The following is a 20,171-nucleotide window of genomic DNA, read 5'->3' as shown; positions in this document are numbered from 1 at the left end:
AACTATGCCATGGATATCATGCACGATTTACTAGAGGGAGTAGCACAGTTAGAGATGAAATTGCTTTTTGATTATCTGTCGGAGAGCAATGTTGTATCCTTACAGTCTGCGAGCAACAGAATTTACTCATTTAACTATGGTTATGTTGAATGTAAAAACCGACCTACCATGGTTAAGTTTGAACAAGCTGGGACTGGGTTGGGTCTCAATGCCATCCAGACATTTTGCCTCATTAGAAATCTGCCACTGATTTTTGGAGATCTGGTTGAAGTAGGAAATAAGCACTGGAGATTACTGCTGCTTCTACTGCAGATAATAAATATTGTGTTTTCTCCAGTCATCTCGAATGGAATGACTGTTTATCTGAAACATTTGATCTGTGAACACCACACGCTGTTCAAAGAACTCTATCCAAGGAATCTTATTCCCAAGCATCACTTCATGATCCATTATCCCCGATGCATCAGGAAGATAGGCCCGCTTGTTCATGTTTGGGGGATGCGTTACGAAGCAAAGCATCGCTTTTTTAAAAAAAGTGTAAAGAATTTCAAAAACATTACGAAGTCATTAGCACTTAAACATCAAATGGCTATCGCATACCACTGGGAATCTCAGCCTTTCAAGAGTATAGAGTGTGGACCTGTAACAAGCGTTCAGCTTTCTAACTTGCTGGATTGTGAACTGATTGCAGAAAAACTGCAACTTGACATTGACTGTTTTGTTAATACTCTTTCTTGGATTTCTTGTTTTGGGACAAAATACCGCTCAGGACTTCTTGTTTGTTCAGAATTGAAAGATGATATTCCTGTCTTCAGTAAAATTACAGACTTAATTGAATTCAATGGTCAGCATTTTTTGTTGACTTCTGATTTTGAAACCGTATGTTTTGTTGAACATCTTCACTCATTTCAAGTCCATGAGGGGCTTTGCAGGAAAGTTTCCCTTTTAAATGTTGAAACCTGTCAGGGTCGGCCTCCCGCTGTGGTCCTTCTGTGCCCCTTCCCCGTTTGACCAGCAGGTGGTGCTGGTCATCCCGTCCATACGTCAGTCCTTGTTTCTCCCCTCTCACTTGTCTGGTCTCGTGGCTCAATGTATTAAGCATGTGCTGTCTGTTTACCCTTCTGTCCTGAGTACCCTTCTGTCCTATGTTTGAATCCCACCTCCTGTTTTTGTATTTTGCTCCCTAGTGTTTCATTTGAGTTTCTTGTGTCTGATTTTGTATTTGGTTATTGGTTTTGTTCCTGGTGCCCCTGCTTGTGTCTTTACCTGTTCTGTAATTCCCCAGTGTTAGTTTGTTTCCTTGGTTAGTTCTTAGTTTCCCTGTTTTCAGTGTCTTTGAGTTAATTGGTTTCACCTGTGTCCTGTTTCCCTAGTCTTTGTTAATCAGCCTCACCTGCCCCGTGTTAGTCCCGTTACCCATTAGTATTTTAGTTCCTGCCTGTGTTCAGTTCCCGAGTGGTTCATTGTCTATGTCTATGATTGTCGTTGGTTGATGGTTTTGATATTTTCAGTGTTCTGCGTGTATTCGGTTTTTGTTATTTAGTCTTGTTTTGTCCCCTTTCTGTTTTTGACCCCTTGTGGTCTTTTTGGTTTAGTTGTGTTTATAGTGTTTTCAGTTTTGTTTAATAAACCCCGTTTTTGTGTTCCTGGAGCCGCCAGTGGGTCGTCCGCCCTTTTTTTGTGCCTGCACCATGCCTCGCTCCCGTGCCCGAACCGCCCAGAATCATGACAAAACCTTGCATTTCTTTAAGCCTTTTGACCTTCAAACAACGTATGGATTTCAGCAAAATGACCTTTATATTGTTCCGTTACATGTTTTACTATAAAGCACTTTTTAGAGCTTTTTCCAGAGTGCTTTTGTGCTCAGGTCTTTGAGTTCAATACATGTTTAAGTGTGTATGTTGTTTTTCAGTAATATGAAATTGCACAAATGACTGAAATTCATAGTCATACAAATATAAATGATTTGTTCTTTTAAAACTGCAACTTGACATTGACTGTTTTGTTAATACTTTCTTGGATTTCTTGTTTTGGGACAGAATACCGCTCAGGACTTCTTGTTTGTTCAGAATTGAAAGATGATATTCCTGTTACTATAAAGCAACAGGAATACTATACTATACTACACTATACTTTTGTGCTCATTGAATCTGTCTGTTCCTTTGTAGTTATACTTTTAACATTTTAATACAATACACATTTAAGTGTGTATGATATTGTTCAGTAATATGAAATTGCACAAGTGGTTAAAATTCATACAGTCATACAAATTTAAATTTATTATTTTAATGCTGTTACACTGTTTTTATGCACGCTGTACTAATTGTGTTTGTAAACAAAACATGAGTTTGTGGCCGGTTGAATTTGAGAAAATAAATCAAATTGGTTTGAAGGGTTTGTGTGATTTAGTTTTTGTATATATATATATATATATATATATATATATATAAAATAAATGCAAAATGGTGAACATTTGGAAATTTACAAATGTTTTTAATTCCATAGTACTAAAAGCACAGTTAATCTTTGTACATTTTTAGAATAAACCTGTGTGGTAAGCGCTTTACCCTGTCAGTGTCAAAAATAATAAATAATACACTGTTGCAGAGAGTAATACAGTGTACACTAGAGTATATTGTACACTTATGGTGTAAAACAAGATACTCTGTCAAGGGGTATATATTCAACACTTTTGAAAGTGTTACTTAAACACCAGACTGGTGGGACCTATATATACACTATAGAAGTGTAAAATGTACACTTGTGGAGTTAAATGAACACTGGACAATTTGCTGTGTGGTTTGGCCTCTATGGCTTAACAAGAGAAGGTATTGGCTGGGTGAAAAATGCTACAGAAAACCAATCATTTTGTTTCTTTTCTAAGCCTGGGCTCTCTAGGAAGATCATTTGGACATTATGTGCCTTGTCAATTGAGATTTCTTTGGGGATGCAGATATATAAGAACTACACTGCTCAGACAAATCAGCTTACACCAACACAAAAAAACACATATGGTAATTTGGTAAAGACTAATATCAGTGCCATACCATCCTCAATCGTGGTGGGTTTCTAAAAATTAAGCTTAATGAAAGTCTTAATATTAAATGAGCAAAGTGATTTGATTTGTTCCTCTATCGCAAGTTGTAGTCTAAAAGCAATGAGGCCACCACCCATTGTATCTGTTTTAGCGAAATACACTCCTTCAGTCATTAAGATAGCTCTCACCTTCTTTCAGCCCTGCTAAACAACTATGTTATGCAGTCTAACACAGATTAGCTTCATAGTCGGTGTTTGGTGCCATATATTTCACGCACTTTTATACCACAGATGGTTCTCAGCACAGTTTGTTGGTTATTAAGAGCTGAACTGAAATGAAACTTGCATAAAAAGATAAAAGGCTATGTTGGTCTGAGTCTTTCTTATTATGGTGGGTTAGTAAAACACAGCAGCTGAATGCCCAAATGAGCTCAAATGAGAGACATTAAAATAGGGCAGATATGGGCCACCCATTTTGTACCTGTGTGCCACCCTTATGGGCTTGCAATCTGGGAAGAGGTGGAGACACATTGTCTTAACACTCTAGGTTGTAAATTGAACACTATAAGAGTTCATAAATATTAACACTGTAAAAACAACAGTCACTGCACACTGAAAAGTGTTAAAGGTAACACTGAATGGTGTGGACCCATATAGACACCATGCAGTGTTAATTTAACACTGGCACATTTGCTGTGCAGAGCAGGAGGTGATGGAAAACACAAAATGAATTCCAGTTAGGAAAAAACCCAAGTGTCTTTGATACAGCATATGTTAAATCTTAATTCTTCTTCTACAACCAACATGAACATTTACATTTTTTTGGCAGTGTTAGTGGTACTGCACTATTTACATCATTTACTGCCTTAACTGTTGCACTGTTTACATTAACTAATTCTGTTTACATTTGTTGTATAAACAAAGTTGAATCTCAACATTGAATCAATATGGAAATATTATGTAAACCAACACTCTGATAACGGTTATTCAATGTTGAGAGACAACGTTGTAACAACATCTTTACAACAGAAAATGCCTGCTGGGGAACTATTACCCATAAAATAGGAAAAGGGCAATAAGACCAGCAAATACAATTATACACCATTTAAACCTAATTACAATTATATGGTCAATAAAACAATTAAAATGTCACCTTATATGCATGCTATTAAAAAGTTAAGACCTCTAACCCTCTGGAGTCGACGGCATCGTCGGCAATGCCGTGTATCTTTCTCGCGTATTTCAGTTCATAACTCGCTGAAATCTTATTATAGAAACATGAAAAAAACGCTGACTAAATCCGTAATCTGCCTTCTTTTCAAAACGTCCATTGTCGGAAGTATTAAACTTTTAAAAATTAGGTTAAATCGGCAAAAAAGTAAACCATGTCACCTTACTTTGTTTTACCTGCATCGGGGGTGTGTAGTACCGCTGTCACTCGAAGATCGCTATTCACATTCTAAATAGCCGCATTAGCGCGTATTCAGATCGCATTCGCATGGTAATTTTTTTCTATTTTATTTTTTATTTTTTTTTAATAAATATTCCCTCCTCCACCCCCCCTCTGCGGAGGACTACTTTATTTGTATTTATTTATTTATTTTATTATTTATTTATTTTTTATTTTTATTTACTTCCTCGAAAGAAGGGGGGGGGAACAAAGGAGAAGAAGGGGGGAAGAGAGGGAGGGAGAGAGAGGGGAAAGAAAGGGAGAAAAGAAAAAAAACAAAACAGATAATCTGCTTCCATGTCTGCTAAAAAGAGAAAGACAACATACACTCACCTAAAGGATTATTAGGAACACCATACTAATACGGTGTTTGACCCCCTTTCACCTTCAGAACTGCCTTAATTCTATGTGCCATTGATTCAACAAGGTGCTGAAAGCATTCTTTAGAAATGTTGGCCCATATTGATAGGATAGCATCTTGCAGTTGATGGAGATTTGTGGGATGCACATTCAGGGCATGAAGCTCCCATTCCACCACATCCCAAAGATGCTCTATTGGGTTGAGATCTGGTGACTGTGGGGGCCATATTAGTACAGTGAACTCATTGTCATGTTCAAGAAACCAATTTGAAATGATTCGAGCTTTGTGACATGATGCATTATCCTGCTGGAAGTAGCCATCAGAGGATGGGTACATGGTGGTCATAAAGGGATGGACATGGTCAGAAACAATGCTCAGGTAGGCCGTGGCATTTAAACGATGCCCAATTGGCACTAAGGGGCCTAAAGTGTGCCAAGAAAACATCCCCCACACCATTACACCACCACCACCAGCCTGCACAGTGGTAACAAGGCATGATGGATCCATGTTCTCATTCTGTTTGTGCCAAATTCTGACTCTACCAATTGAATGTCTCAACAGAAATCGAGACTCATCACACCAGGCAACAATTTTTCCAGTAAACCCTAGAAATGGTTGTGCGTGAAAATCCCAGTAACTGAGCAGATTGTGAAATACTCAGACCGGCCCGTCTGGCACCAACAACCATGCCACGTTCAAAATTGCTTAAATCACCTTTCTTTCCCATTCTGACATTCAGTTTGGAGTTCAGGAGATTGTCTTGACCAGGACCACACCCCTAAATGCATTGAAGCAACTGCCATGTGATTGGTTGATTAGATAATTGCATTAATGAGAAACTGAACAGGTGTTCCTAATAATCCTTTAGGTGAGTCTACAACATCTGTACTAATCACAACGACCATCAAACGTTAAATGTTGTTGAACAGCACACACAACCAGCATTACAACACATGCCCAGAAGCAACAGTCGGTCAAGATAGTGTGTGTCCGTGAGCACGTGTCTGTGAGCACCTGTGTGCACACCTGTGTGTGTCAGCGCGTTGGTGTTCCTAAGGTTTCTCCATGTAAATGTCTAGTAGTGTGTGTGGGGAGCCACAGCCCCGCCCACCCAGGACATGAAGCCAACCCGGGCCTCCAAACATCCAGAGGCCCCCCAGGGCACGGGAACCCCAGGAGGACCACCGCAGGGACAATTGCAGCCCCCACCCAGAAAAGGGCAGAGGAGCGCTCCGGAGGGGGGCCATCCGGCAGCCACATCGCAGGAGCCCCAGGGCGCCGTGGCGGCGAGCACGCAGGCCCCGCCGGCGGCCGGCCACACCAGGGCAGACCGGACCCCGGGCCCAGAGGTCCAAGGGCCCTCCCACCCCCCAGCCGGGGCCCCGACCAAGCCGGAAGGACCAGGCCCCGACAGGCAACCGCCGAGAGTGAGCCAGCACACACCAGAGCATCCAGCCCACATCGAGAACCACCAACACATTGGCAGCTGGGGCCTCATCCACCGGCAGGGAGTGTGGCGGGGGGCAATAGAGCCTGAGATGTTATTTCAGGTGGAGTCTAAGACCCAACCTGACACCTGCGTAAAGACAAACAGGCGCTCACATACACAAGCATACGTTCCCACCATCATGCACACATAAACAAATGTTCACCCATTCGCCCAATATGAAGACACACAGAAATGAACGCCGTACACACACTCACACTCCCCATATATACTCTATACTCCGAGATCCGGGCACCACCGCCCCCAGAGGGGCAATCCGCCACCAGACCTCGGAGATGGATCCCTTTTTTTTCCTCTGGCGTGGGGACAAGAAGACCACCCCGGACCCCGCAGCAGCCGAGAAGCCCACCAGCCCAGACCCCAACCGGACGGCCAGCTCAGATTATAAGAGGAAGATTGAGGAACATCTGGACAGCAATAACAGCAGGCAGGTGTGGATGGGTGTCCAGCATATGACCAGCTATAGGACCAGTACCGGTGATGTGGGGGGTGATCTAGCGCTGGTGGAGGAACTCAATCACTACTTTGCCCGGTTCGAGGTGGACCACCCAGAGACAGACGGACTCCATTCAGAAACCAACAATAACCCCATCTTCACAGTAGGGGAGCACGAGGTGAGACACACGCTGAAGACTGTCAACCCACGGAAGGCAGCTGGACCCGACGGCATCTTGGGACGCGTGCTGAAGGATTGTGCAGACCAACTGGCTGGGGTCTTCACCAGGATATTCAACCGGTCTCTGTCCCAGTCCACTGTACCGCTCTGCCTGAAATCCTCTATCATAGTGCCTCTGGCCAAGAAACAGACCATCACCAGTCTTAATGACTACAGGCCAGTTGCACTGACTCCCGTGGTTATGAAGTGCTTTGAGAAGCTACAGATAGTCAGGAACCACATCATGTCATTCATTCCTCCTATGTTTGACCCACACCAGTTTGCCTACAGAGCAAACAGGTCTACGGAAGACGCTGTGACCACTGTTCTCCATACTGTTTTGTCTCACCCGGAGCTGCAGGGAAGCTATGCACGGCTGCTCTTCATAGATTTCAGCTCTGCGTTCAATACGATCCTCCCCCACACTCTGATAACCAAACTGAAAGACATAGGACTTCCTATGAGTGGGCCCCTACTACTCCACACCCATCAGCATGAGCACTGGCTCTCCACAGGGCTGTGTGCTGAGCCCCCTGCTCTATACCCTATACACCCACGATTGCATTCCTGTCCACCACAGTAACAACATTGTCAAGTTCGCTGACGACACCACTGTCATAGGGCTTATCTCGGGGGGAGATGAGTCTGCCTACAGGGACGAGGTGGAAACACTGTCAGAATGGTGTAGTAATAACAACTAGCTCCTCAACACAGCAAAGACGAAGGAACTCATCGTGGACTTCAGGAAAAAGGCAGACAACATCCAGCCACTCATCATAAATGGGGACTGTGTGGAGAGGGTCTCAAACTTCCGCTTCCTGGGAGTCACCATCAGTGAGGACCTGACCTGGGGGACACATACTGCAGAGGTAGTGAAGAAGGCCCAAAAAAGACTCTACTTCCTGAGGGTTCATAGGAAGAACAACATCCCAGAGAAACTGATGGTGTCCTTCTACCGCTGCACAGTAGAGAGCATCATGGTCTACTGTCTCTGTGCATGGTTCACCAGCTGCACAGCGGGACACAGAAAAGAGCTTCACAGGGGGCCCCTACTACTCCACACCCATTGTTGTGCACTGGAGAATTGCACTTTAATTTCGTTGTACAATGTCTCATTGCTACAATGACAATAAAGATTCTATTCTATTCTATTCTATTCTTCTCAGCCCCCGGCTCCAGATGGCGAGCAGAGAACGGGGGTGTGAAAAGACCCCATGCTTCCCTCCGCCCACTCAGATGTGGTGTTGGTGTGTGTTGTTCTAAAGTGCTTTAAAACAGGGGAAGGGCATGGTGCTTGTGATGTGTGATTGAGACACAGGTGGTCACGGGAGGACAGAGGAGGAATACCTCCCCTGCCCCCCAGCGACGCACATGCACCTCAAAGCCCTACATGTGTGTTGGGATGACGGAGTAGATTTAGTAATTTATAAACACATTCATAACTAATAATAATGAATCCATAAATCATTATTCTCATCTGGAATGCACTATACTGTAGATGCCCTCATAATGCATTATGATGGTCGGAATAATACAGCTTTCTACTGCATTACAAAAGTATCTATAGTGCATTATAGATGAGAGCTTCATAAGGCAGTCATAGTGCATAATAAACATGGCAATGTGTTATGCCCTTTTAGAAATATAGCCGTGTTTATAATGCTTCATGAATGCATTATAATGCATGGTCAATGTGTTTAAAAATGACTAAAACAAAAAAAGATGTTACCAAAAATCATTTATGGTTCTGCCTGTGATGCTATCAACACTCAAGCTTTTCTGGTCAGTGCAATTTATAATTGTTCAGACAGATAATAGTCTACCATGTGAGCGATGCTCAGGTCACTGATCAACACAAGTTTGTCAGAAACGGACTGACAAGATTTTTTAACGTTATGACAAAAAACTATACACACAAATATGTAAAACGATCATGTCCATTCATTATCCCATGTGCCATTTTACTACAAGCCATGGCCACATAGGCTATGCGGCAAACCTAGCTTCAGCCTCTTACCAAGTGAGCGATGCTAGCTAATTGGTGACACAAAATTACTGTCAGTACCGTGGCGACAAGATTTTATCATACGACAACATAAAAACCACACACATTATCAAATAACGGTCATGACAATTCATTATTTAGTGCATAATTACAGGGAACGTATGAGAGACAAAAGTCTGTCAGTTCGCTCTCGTCAAACAAGTGAAATGGATGCTAGTGATAATGTTACTATAAGCGAGCTGTTATGAAAACACCTGGCGGTATAACTGTAAATTTATCCTGTAGTTCTACATTTATCTCAAACATGTCATTCTGACACTGATATGTCTTCAAGCCATCATTAGTGGCTCCCTCATCTGGCCTCAGTAGTGGTTGCATCCCAGAGCCACCAGCAGCCTGCTGGTCTTGGTGGCACCCCAGTGTTTGCTTGTAGAGGAGATGCTCAGTGGCAGTGATGGTGGGAGTCCCAGATGAGACAAGATGAGCACAGAGCTGTCCAGCCCATTGTTGCCAATGGTCACATTCTACCAGAATGCCCTGACACTAACATCCAAACATCCCACGGACCCCAGTTATCCACTGTAGGGAAACTGAATAAGAAGCCTTTACCTTGGGCAGAAAATGCTTTGTTTGTGTAGTACGTCTTAGTGACAGAGTACCAATTAAGTTGGAAAATATGCAGTGAAATATCTAATGATATCTGAACATTCAAACACAGCATACAATTCAGTTTGCAAATTTAAACAATTCTATTTAAAAGAACAGTTTAATTTCAGAGCCGATGGCCGTGTGACCATGAAATGAAATGCCGACAACATTCCTGGAGCCTTCAATTTAGCATACACAGTGCCCTCTACAGGATTCTGTCGAAACCGCATCCCCTTCAGCCTCGTTCACAAAACGTGCGAGTTGTTTTCAGCATACGTTTTTCTTTATAAATCCCAAAATCCTCTTAGATACGTACCTATGAATGTTTGGCATCTTTTTCGGTCACATGAAGCCTTTATAAATGAATTCCCGATTAATGCCTCTACATGGCTAGTGTTGTAATTGTATCATTAGAAACACATGAAAACATCTTAATTGCGTTAAGGTATGTAACGGTATAATCACATGACAAAAGATAACTTCGTGACTTAGCAAACTGCATGGTAGTTATATTACTTTAGTGTTGCTGCTGTGACAGTGCCAGAAAATACAACTGTCTAATTGTACCTATCAGCGTACCTATAATATCACCCATTCATTGCGCCACGGTAAGGTCGGATGGCGTTACATCATAAACAGGAAATTAGGGGAACATGCTGCCTTTATCCATTAATATTTTCACGCAAGACAAAGGTAACGAGTCCGTTGAAATTTCAGTACCTTGCGTTTTTTAATTTGAAATGGTAATTAGTTACATTACTCCTTACAGACAAAAGTAGTGGAATTACAGTAACGCGTTACTACCAACATTGCTAGGTTTGCTAATGCTAAGGTTAGCAGTGCAGCCTTATTCTACTTCCTCTTGCAAGATAAGACAGCGTTACTGTCACTGTGCAAATACAATAAGATGTCTTTGGAGCAAGCCTGTTAAGGATAAAACCACAAGTAAAATACAATATGAAATAAAAGAAATATTCACCAACATTAAAGAAGAACAAAGATGAATAAAATACTGGTACTGGAAGCAAAGAAACCAGTAAAACATAGTCAGAGAAACATTGGAAAGCTCGGAACAGCTGCGAATGTGCCTCCATCATTGTTCATAATTCTTCAGTTGACGTTGCTACAGTGGAAGAGTGAAATGGCTGAAGATTAATTACAGCCCTGCTGCCTAACTGTCCGGGGGTCAGACAGAGCAGAAAATAAACCACCGCGGGAACCTTTCCATGAAAACTATTAATTAAAACCGATACCTGTACGTAAAACACAACATCGCAATAAGTGTATCGATCGACATATCCCTAGATTCTTAGGAATATTAGCACTACACCAAAATTTCCAACTGTGCTAAATATTCAGTTGTAAATCAAAACCACAAGTGAGATAAGAACGTCTCCCGCTCATTCCCCTCCATCAAATCTTCCACTAACTGAATGGGTCGCTTAATTGTCGCTATGAATTCTGGGAGTCTGTGGAAGGTCACGACCGCAGCTCTCGCGTTACTTGCTACCAGGAAGAAATTGTATTCAAATACTGTAATAGCGACCTAATAATTTTAACAAACGATCAAATTTTATTTATATATATATATATATATCTCAATTATACAGACACGACCTGTATTGTGTCATTCTACATCTTGTTTTGATAATATATTTGTATTGCGTAAACATATTCGATATACAGCCCAGCCACAATTGGTTTCTTTGTCACCCGGAAACTTAGCAACTGTGTTGTGAGCGGATCTGCAGCGCTTTTCTCTTTTTAAACGTGTCTTCTAAATTTGCGGTGCTCCTATTATTTTTCCGCGCTTTTGTTAATGTACATCGTGTGTGTTGTCATTTGGTTAACGTGTTTGACGACTTTGCAGCACGCTGACACTAATTGGCCACAGTACCATAGCAACCGCATCATAACAATTGTAGTTGCACTTCGAGTTAATTTGATTTGAACATTCAAAGCAGCTCAGATTTGCAGCTTCCCAGCGAGAGACAAGACGTGATCGAGATGTCTGCCCTGAACGCCACTGTGTGCCTCTGGAGAATCGACTGGCTCCTGCCAAATGGGGCAGTCAGTGTCCGGATTGCTCCGGAAGACATCCCCGGTTCAGTTAGCCATGGTAAGGACTGCAAAGTGATGCCCAGAATAGCTCAGCACTCGAAGAATGAAAGTCAGAATAGGGTTGGCTGGTCTTGTTGAATCTTGCAGTCTGTGATAACTATCTTATTTTGGAACTACATGTCTTAGGATACTAGATAATAAAACGGTTGACTTTTAGGCAAACGGTGATTTGTTACCATGAAGCAGTAAAAATACGGGGCTCTTTTCGGCATGTCTGCTGTATTGTATAATGAAATCAGAAATCAATAAAATCTGTCGCTGTGATGTGTGGATGGATGAAGTTTTAACTTCTTTTTTTTTTGACTGGCTATATTTACCATAATATAAGCTGCACAGAAATGGTCCTCATATTGTTTTAAAGCTATTGTCCAGCTCTATAGGTTGAACAAATAATATGCCATCCCCATACGAATAATTACCATGGGTTATTAAAGTATTAAAAATTCAATAACAAAACACCTGTATTTCAAAATTGATCAATTTTTTAAATAAATCTAGCAAATAATGTCATGAACATCTCCAGAAAATTTGGTCTTTGGTTTTTACGTTGTTGCTGAGACATCATTACTTAATTATGTGAAATGTCTATCAAAACCACAGTTCCTTACAATGCTGTTAGCAGTAGCAGAATAGCAGTTAGTGATCAAGGCATGGTACAGGATTATTATTTTTCATGACAACTTCAACTATTGCCAGAACTAGCTGTGGAAATCTAATTTAAATTACAACATTTCAAATTACTATCAAAATTGAATAAAAAGACAATATTGCCAAAGTAACTGGGAAAAAAAGAGAATTAATGGCACAGTCAGAATAGTTTATTTTCCTCTTAAGTTTACACCTTTGACTAGACACTGGCCTACTAAAAAGGGCCTTCATTTGTCAAAAAGCCTGAACAAAACAAAAATAAATAAACTAGATTGGCTTTTATGCTACTAGGGCGAGGAAAGCATTTCAACATTGGTGTAATAATGCATAAGTTACATCAGTTTCCAGTGTGGTTTTTCGCTGTTGTTCTGCATATCAGGGAATCTGTGCACTAACTGGTGTGTTTTTATAAGTCAAGTTCCCCTGTCGAAACGCAGGCGGCCCGATTCAAGACCAGCGCATAAGTCTCCCAAGCTTGCGTTTCCTGTATCCAATAAGATGGCAGAATTTTTCTCAATGTGCAATACTGACTGCCAAGTGTGATATCTGTGATGTATGTGATGTAGTTTTGTTGTAGAGTGACATAAGGATTCACTTTATTTAAATGTGCTGTCCCCTGTCTTTTTAACCCCAAAGGACGAACCAGCACCAGTGGTGGAGGCCATCGGAGGAAATGCCGCACTGGGCCGCCGGCACCCAGCTCCATCACCGTGTCTGCCGCCACTTCGTCTGCTCCCTCCCCGGTGGCAACCAGCAGGGGTCAGCAGGGCTCAGGACGCCGTAGAAATACGGCGGGAGGCCGGTCAGGACGTAGAAATTGGTGTAAAAAACAAAAGGGGCCATTTACAAAAAATTTACGGAATCTAGTACGCTTCAGTAACTGCAAATTGGGAAACCCGTTTGACTCAACCCAAGTGGGTGAGAAGATCCCGTGTGAGGATCTCACCCAGAGTGACGATGAGGTTGCAACCATCCTGTGTCGCGCTCCATCTATGTCAGAGCCTGAGCCTGAGCCCTGCTCACCGGCCTTCTCCTCCACTTCATTCTTAGTTCCGTCACCCATCCCATCCTCTTTTGTCTCCTCTCCATCTCCATCTTTTTTTACAGACTCTCCTCCTCCGTCACCACACGTAGTCTCACATGTAAGCCCAGCCCCACATCCATCTTCAGCTCCGGCCATGGTTCATCCCACCCCTCCGTATCAGGTTCCAGCGCACCCCTCATCTCAGCTGGTTACGGGTCCGACACCCCCATTTATGTCCCCTTCTGTTGTTTTTGAAAAAATGGAAAGATTCAATAAGTTGCATAACTATTATCTTAGCAACTACCCTAAAATGACCTATGAGGCCAAGTGCTTAACTTACCATTGGTGTATTCAGTTTTGGAGTGAGTTTTTAAATGCAATTTCCATCTGCAAGCAGGGGAGGGACCAAAACCTAGAGGCTCACTACACGTATGTTGACAATTGGGTTGATGAAGCTGAGGTGATATTTCCTAATGATGCGCTGGACCAGCTGAGTGCCATCCCCGGGGTCCTGGAGTTGGCTGTGGAGATGGGCTATCTGTGTGATGTAAATAGTTTTTCATAGAACCTGTAAATAATTAGGTGAGAGATCTCACAAGTTCTTAGGATAAGATAAGATTAAGATAGTTTAACCTTAACTTATCCTAAGTTTGTATGACATAAGATTAGAATAAGATAAGACTAATATAGGTTAAAATAAGATTTTGTATAACATAAGGTAACATAGAATAAGATAAGACTAATATAGAGTAAGTTAAGATAAGGTTAAGATAAGATTTTGTATAACATAAGGTAACATAGAATAAGATAAGACTAATATAGTGTAAGTTAAGATAAGGTTAAGATAAGATTGTATAACGTAAGGTAACATAGAATAAGATAAGACTAATATAGAGTAAGTTAAGATAAGGTTAAGATAAGATTTTGTATAACATAAGGTAACATAGAATAAGATAAGACTAATATAGTGTAAGTTAAGATAAGGTTAAGATAAGATTGTATAACGTAAGGTAACATAGAATAAGATAAGACTAATATAGAGTAAGTTAAGATAAGGTTAAGATAAGATTTTGTATAACATAAGGTAACATAGAATAAGATAAGACTAAGATATAAATAAATGTGGATTATTTTGCATTTGGTTTGTGTCTGTGTGGTTATTTAAAACATTGTGAAGTTTGAAACAAAATTTGATTAGCTTATATAATGGTTGGTTAAACTCATGTACATGTAGAGAATTGTAGTGGACTTGCCATTGAATTAAAGGTTTCTTCAGTTCTCAAGTGCAATGCAAAAAACATAGAGGGGCAATTCATTAAATGATGCAAGCACAGGGACATGATTTTGGTGTTAAACCCAAATTGCATGACCATTCTGCCGCAAATACAGGCCTTTAAGGTTAAAGGTGCCATCCAACTCTACTTTGAAAACTTGTGAAACTGATAAAGTACATGTTTCTTTGTTTTCTGCACATGCGTCCACCAAACGGAAGGGGCCTGAGAGTGGCATTAAGAGTCTGCAGCTGTATATTATTATTATTATATATATAAAATTATATTTATATTATAATATAATATTATATAAGCTAATTTCCTAGATCCTTAAATTTGCAAGCATAGTGGTGACATAGTTTCATGGACAAAGAGCAAGTCCTAAATGACCAACAGCAAGCAGTTATGAAACAGGAAAAAGAGAGAAAGAGTCCGACGGAGTCACCACTAGATCCAGTACCAGGGGGGTCAGCCACGTTTCCGTGAAACGTGATATATTGCAGTTTCTTGCATCGCGCTGGAACCCCAACCTCGCTCTTAGGTCACCTAGTTTAGACTGGACGTTTGCGAGCGGGACTCTGGGCAGGGGCGGGCGATGTGCTCGTTTCCTCAGTCTGTTTCGGACGCCGGCGTGTGTCCCACAGTGCTTCTTTGTTCGGCGCCGCGGGGTCATGCGGCTGTGTCCTTTGTTTGGTTTGTTTTACACAAACGTAAAAGCATGGACTATACCCCTAAAGGGAGGCCTTATTGAAATAATATGGATCATTTAAGGCCTGCATTCAAATATTACATTAAAATGACTAAATTAAAATTATTAAGTTTACCCATCTTTATCACTCTGCCTTAAACAAAGGAGACGCCCGAATCTCCTCGGTATACAGAGTACACTTTAGATGGGCAGTAAGTGCATTTCCCTGCCACTCCAGGGAAGCCGGTGTGGATGTGCAGGCTAGCTGTTTGGTCCCTGTTTCAGGTTCATGCGGCAGCATCTGCAAAGGCGGCCTGCTTGTCGTGAGTCTGGCCTTTTCCTCTTTTTCTCCATCTTCTTCTCCACCCGTTTCTTGGCAGCCTCCAGCTCCTTCTGGAAGATTTCTGTCTCTGCAAATTCATCTAAGGCCATTTTGGGGTTAGAGAGCCCCTCAGCAAAAAATGTTACGTTTGTAAACAAAAATCAGGTAACACTACTTAAAGCCATTGCTTTAGCAATTTATAAACACATTCATAACTAATAATAATGAATCCGTAAAGTATTAGAAACGTGGCTATAATTATTTATCAAAAGGCATAACACATTATACCCATGTGTATTATGCATTATGAATGATTTATGAAGCTCTCATCTGGAATGCACTATAGATACCCTCATAATGCATTATGATGGTCGGAATAATACAGCTTTCTACTGCATTACAAAGGTATCTATAGTGCATTATAGATGAGAGCTTCATAAGGCAGTCATAGTGCATAATAATCATGGCAATGTGTTATGCCCTTTTAGAAATATAGCCGTGTTTATAATGCTTTATGAATGCATTATAATGCATTGTCAATGTGTTTAAAAATGACAAACAAAAAAAATCATTTATGGTTCTGCCTGTGATGCTATCAACACTCAAGCTTTTCTGGTCAGTGCAATTTATAATTGTTCAGACAGATAATAGTCTACCATGTGAGCGATGCTCAGGTCACTGATCAACACAAGTTTGTCAGAAACGGACTGACAAGATTTTTTAACGTCATGACAAAAAACTATACACATAAATATGAAAAACGATCATGTCCATTCATTATCCCATGTGCCATTTTACTACAAGCCATGGCCACATAGGCTATGCGGCAAACCTAGCTTCAGCCTCTTACCAAGTGAGCGATGCTAGCTAATTGGTGACACAAAATTACTGTCAGTACCGTGGCGACAAGATTTTATCATACAACAACATAAAAACCACACACATTATCAAATAACGGTCATGACAATTCATTATTTAGCGCATAATTACAGGGAACGTATGAGAGACAAAAGTCTGTCAGTTCTCTCTCGTCAAACAAGTGAAATGGTTGCTAGTGATAATGTTACTATAAGCGAGCTGTTATGAAAACACCTGGCGGTATAACTGTAAATTTATCCTGTAGTTCTACATTTATCTCAAACATGTCATTCTGACACTGATATGTCTTCAAGCCATCATTAGTGGCTCCCTCATCTGGCCTCAGTAGTGGTTGCATCCCAGAGCCACCAGCAGCCTGCTGGTCTTGGTGGCACCCCAGTGTTTGCTTGTAGAGGAGATGCTCAGTGGCAGTGATGGTGGGAGTCCCACATGAGACAAGATGAGCACAGAGCTGTCCAGCCCATTGTTGCCAATGGTCACATTCTACCAGAATGCCCTGACACTAACATCCAAACATCCCACGGACCCCAGCTATCCACTGTAGGGAAACTGAATAAGAAGCCTTTACACTGGGCAGAAAATGCTTTGTTTGTGTAGTACGTCTTAGTGACAGAGCACCAATTTCAGAGGCCATTAAGTTGAAAAATATGCAGTGAAATATCTAATGATATCTGAACATTCAAACACAGCATACAATTCAGTTTGCAAATTTAAACAATTCTATTTAAAAGAACAGCTTAATTTCAGAGCCGATGGCCGTGTGACCATGAAATGAAATGCCGACAACATTCCTGGAGCCTTCAATTTAGCATACACAGTGCCCTCTACAGGATTCTGTCGAAACCGCACCCCCTTCAGCCTCGTTCACAAAACGTGCGAGTTGTTTTCAGCATACGTTTTTCTTTCTGTTTTGGTCGCCGGCTATCATCCAACAAAAGGTTCATTTCAGCTCTCCTAATCTGACATAAACCACACTCACAAACACTTTCGGGTTACTGTGCCACCGGGAAGGGATGGACTCCGGTCGGGATGGGTTTCCAGCATTTCCTATCCTGGCTGCTCTTTAGGGACAAACACAAGAATGGAGTCTAGTGATCACACCGGAACCTGACTTACCTGAACGGAGATGTACGGAGCAGACTCTCATATGCGCGGGGATGCTCTGGAATGCAAGGTCTTTACGCCCCACCGCTAGAAGCTACGCCATCCGACGCCATTTCGTCAACTCTTCCACTTTTGCTCTTGTCTTTTCCAATCCAGAAAAGAAAAGAAACGTATACCGGTCCTGAAGACCGAAGAGAGACCCGAGTCGATATGGGGCCGCCGCTTAGCGGGTCGCCGTTAGCCGGGCCTCCGTGACGCCCCCGCTCGGAGTAGAATGCCCAGGGACGTCGCAGCCACCGGCGTCCTCCCTGTCCTCCTGTCCTCTCAAAAAACAGCAATCGTTTAAACAAACATGAGGGGAAATTCAAAAGGGAAAGATGACGTCATGCCTTACCTCAGCACAGCTGCCCACCGCACAAACGACAGCGTGTCACCTTACTTTAAAGAAAAAAGAAAAACGGCGGGAAATGGGGGCACGGACAGGGCCCCTCCCTCACAGCACATGCGGCTAATTACCTGGCCATCCAGAGGCACTCAGTCTATTAGTCACCCATTCAGTCAGTCAGTTCTGCCTTTCAACAACAGGGGGCAGTAGAGGTGCACCGTTCCTGGAAGCACTGCAATACAGAGTCGATGCCTGGAGCAGACGGGGCAAGCCCCACTTCCGACTCCCTGTTTCAAAAATCCGTTTAATATGCAGTGTTGTGCCTGAACGAGTTCATTGAACGATCGTTCATGAACTCGTTCATATTCTGGGTGAACGTGAACTGAACGTGCTGTATATCTGCCTGATGAACGTGAACGTGAACGCGCTCATTCTGGCATTTATGAACGTCGTTCTCTCGTAGTTCAATTTTGTTCTAGAGAGTGCCAGATTTCCATGGAGCCAGGCAAAATCCCGGCTATAACCACTGACTGTACAATATCTAGGATACAACCGCTACAACACAATCTAAAACGGGCTTTATTATACAGGGGGAAAGACCAGATCTGGCAACACCAGCCACCACAGAGTCGCACCGCGCATGCGTCATTAAATTGCGAAGGATGAATGGAGGCAAAATCCGATGAAGGCAGCGGCACTACTTCTGTCTCAATGATGAATGAAACTTCATATGTCCACCTAAAAGAATTTTTTGAAAAGGTCAGTGATGATCCAGGTGGGAAAAACCTTACCTTTTTGTGTAAACTGTGCCCGCCGGGTCTCAAGAAGCAACTCCGCACATCAACAACGTCAACAGCAAACTTGAAACGGCATATTGAAATAAAGCACCCGTCTAACCTTTTAAGGTATGTGCAGGTCACTAAAAAATCAAAAGACAGATCAATTTACTCAGACTCCTAGTTCAAATACAAGGCAGCCCAAACCTATGTGTGTAATATGGAAAGACAGATCCTGTTCTACCACCCAAAACCAAATAACGGCGTACAGTAACGGCAGCTCTGTTATCTCCCAGCCGCAGCTGGACAACCTGGATTTGCAGTATATTGTTGGAGACCTGCAGCCTTTGAGGAAAGTGGAAAACCCAGCTTTCATAAACTTAATAAAGGGGTTGCAGCCATCCAAAAAGGTGACATCAAGAAAAAAAGTACAAACACTGCTGAACAAGAAATTTGAAGAAAACATATGTGAACTTAAAACTAAACTCTCTGCGGTCGATGCTGTGTGCACAACAGCAGATTGCTGGTCAGCTGTGAACAAAGCATTTATGGGCATCACTATCCACTGACTGAACAAAAATGATGTTTCTAAGAGACATTCTGCAGTCCTGGCATGTCGGCGTATTAAAGGAGCACATACACATGATGTATTGGCAAAATTATTGTCAGATGTCAACAAAGAATTCAAAATCCACAACAAGGTTGTGTGTACAGTTACAGACAACGCTTCAAATTTTGTCAAGGCGTTCAATTGTTTTGGGATGGATGTGGCTATTGATACTGAACAGCCAGAGACAGTGGTCCACTTTGATGAAACTAAAAGTGAAGATGACAGTGAACCAGAGTCAGCCTTTGCTGCTGCCAGTGAGAACTCAGATGAAGATGACCAGATGGAGCCTCATTCTCTCTCAGGTCTGGATCATCCCTCTCTCCCCCCTCATAGAAGGTGCATAGCTCACACCTTGAATCTAGTGGCCAAAGATACAGAAAAAGTAACTGAACCACATTACAAAACAATGTCGAGAGCTGTTTTTGCAAAAGCTTCTGCTTTGTGGAATCGAGTTAAGCGAAGTCCAAAGGCTTCTGATACTGTGGAGGAAAAGCTTGGGATTAGCTTTATTGTGCCAAATGACACAAGATGGAACTCTGTATTTCTTGCCATGGAGAGACTGTCTCGCATAGCAACATTAACTATCAGGGCAGAAATAAATGTGGCTGAGGTCCCCCCTGCAAATGATGCCACTCCCCTACATGATGCTGATTCTGCACACTGTGAGTGATGAGTTTGGCT

The 20,171-nt window shown here is 42.1% G+C and overlaps 1 protein-coding gene and 1 pseudogene across 1 annotated transcript; one reads left to right on the top strand and one right to left on the bottom strand.

Moving 5' to 3' along the window:
• The first annotated feature begins 10,960 nt into the window (after positions 1–10,960).
• Positions 10,961–14,592, top strand: LOC140582165 (uncharacterized). Its single transcript, XM_072706196.1, has 2 exons — positions 10,961–11,781; positions 13,068–14,592. Exons 1-2 carry the CDS (start codon positions 11,670–11,672, stop codon positions 14,018–14,020), a joined length of 1,065 nt encoding a protein of 354 aa, XP_072562297.1. The 5' UTR covers positions 10,961–11,669; the 3' UTR covers positions 14,021–14,592.
• Positions 14,593–18,311: 3,719 nt separating this feature from the next.
• Positions 18,312–18,491, bottom strand: LOC140582581 (U2 spliceosomal RNA; annotated as a pseudogene).
• Positions 18,492–20,171: the final 1,680 nt, after the last annotated feature.

The sequence above is a fragment of the Paramormyrops kingsleyae genome, chromosome 24 (assembly GCF_048594095.1).
Source record: "Paramormyrops kingsleyae isolate MSU_618 chromosome 24, PKINGS_0.4, whole genome shotgun sequence".
Classification (NCBI taxonomy): Eukaryota; Metazoa; Chordata; class Actinopteri; order Osteoglossiformes; family Mormyridae; genus Paramormyrops; species Paramormyrops kingsleyae.
The sequence above is the reverse complement of the archived record's forward strand: the minus strand, read 5'-3'. Positions and strand labels throughout refer to the sequence as shown.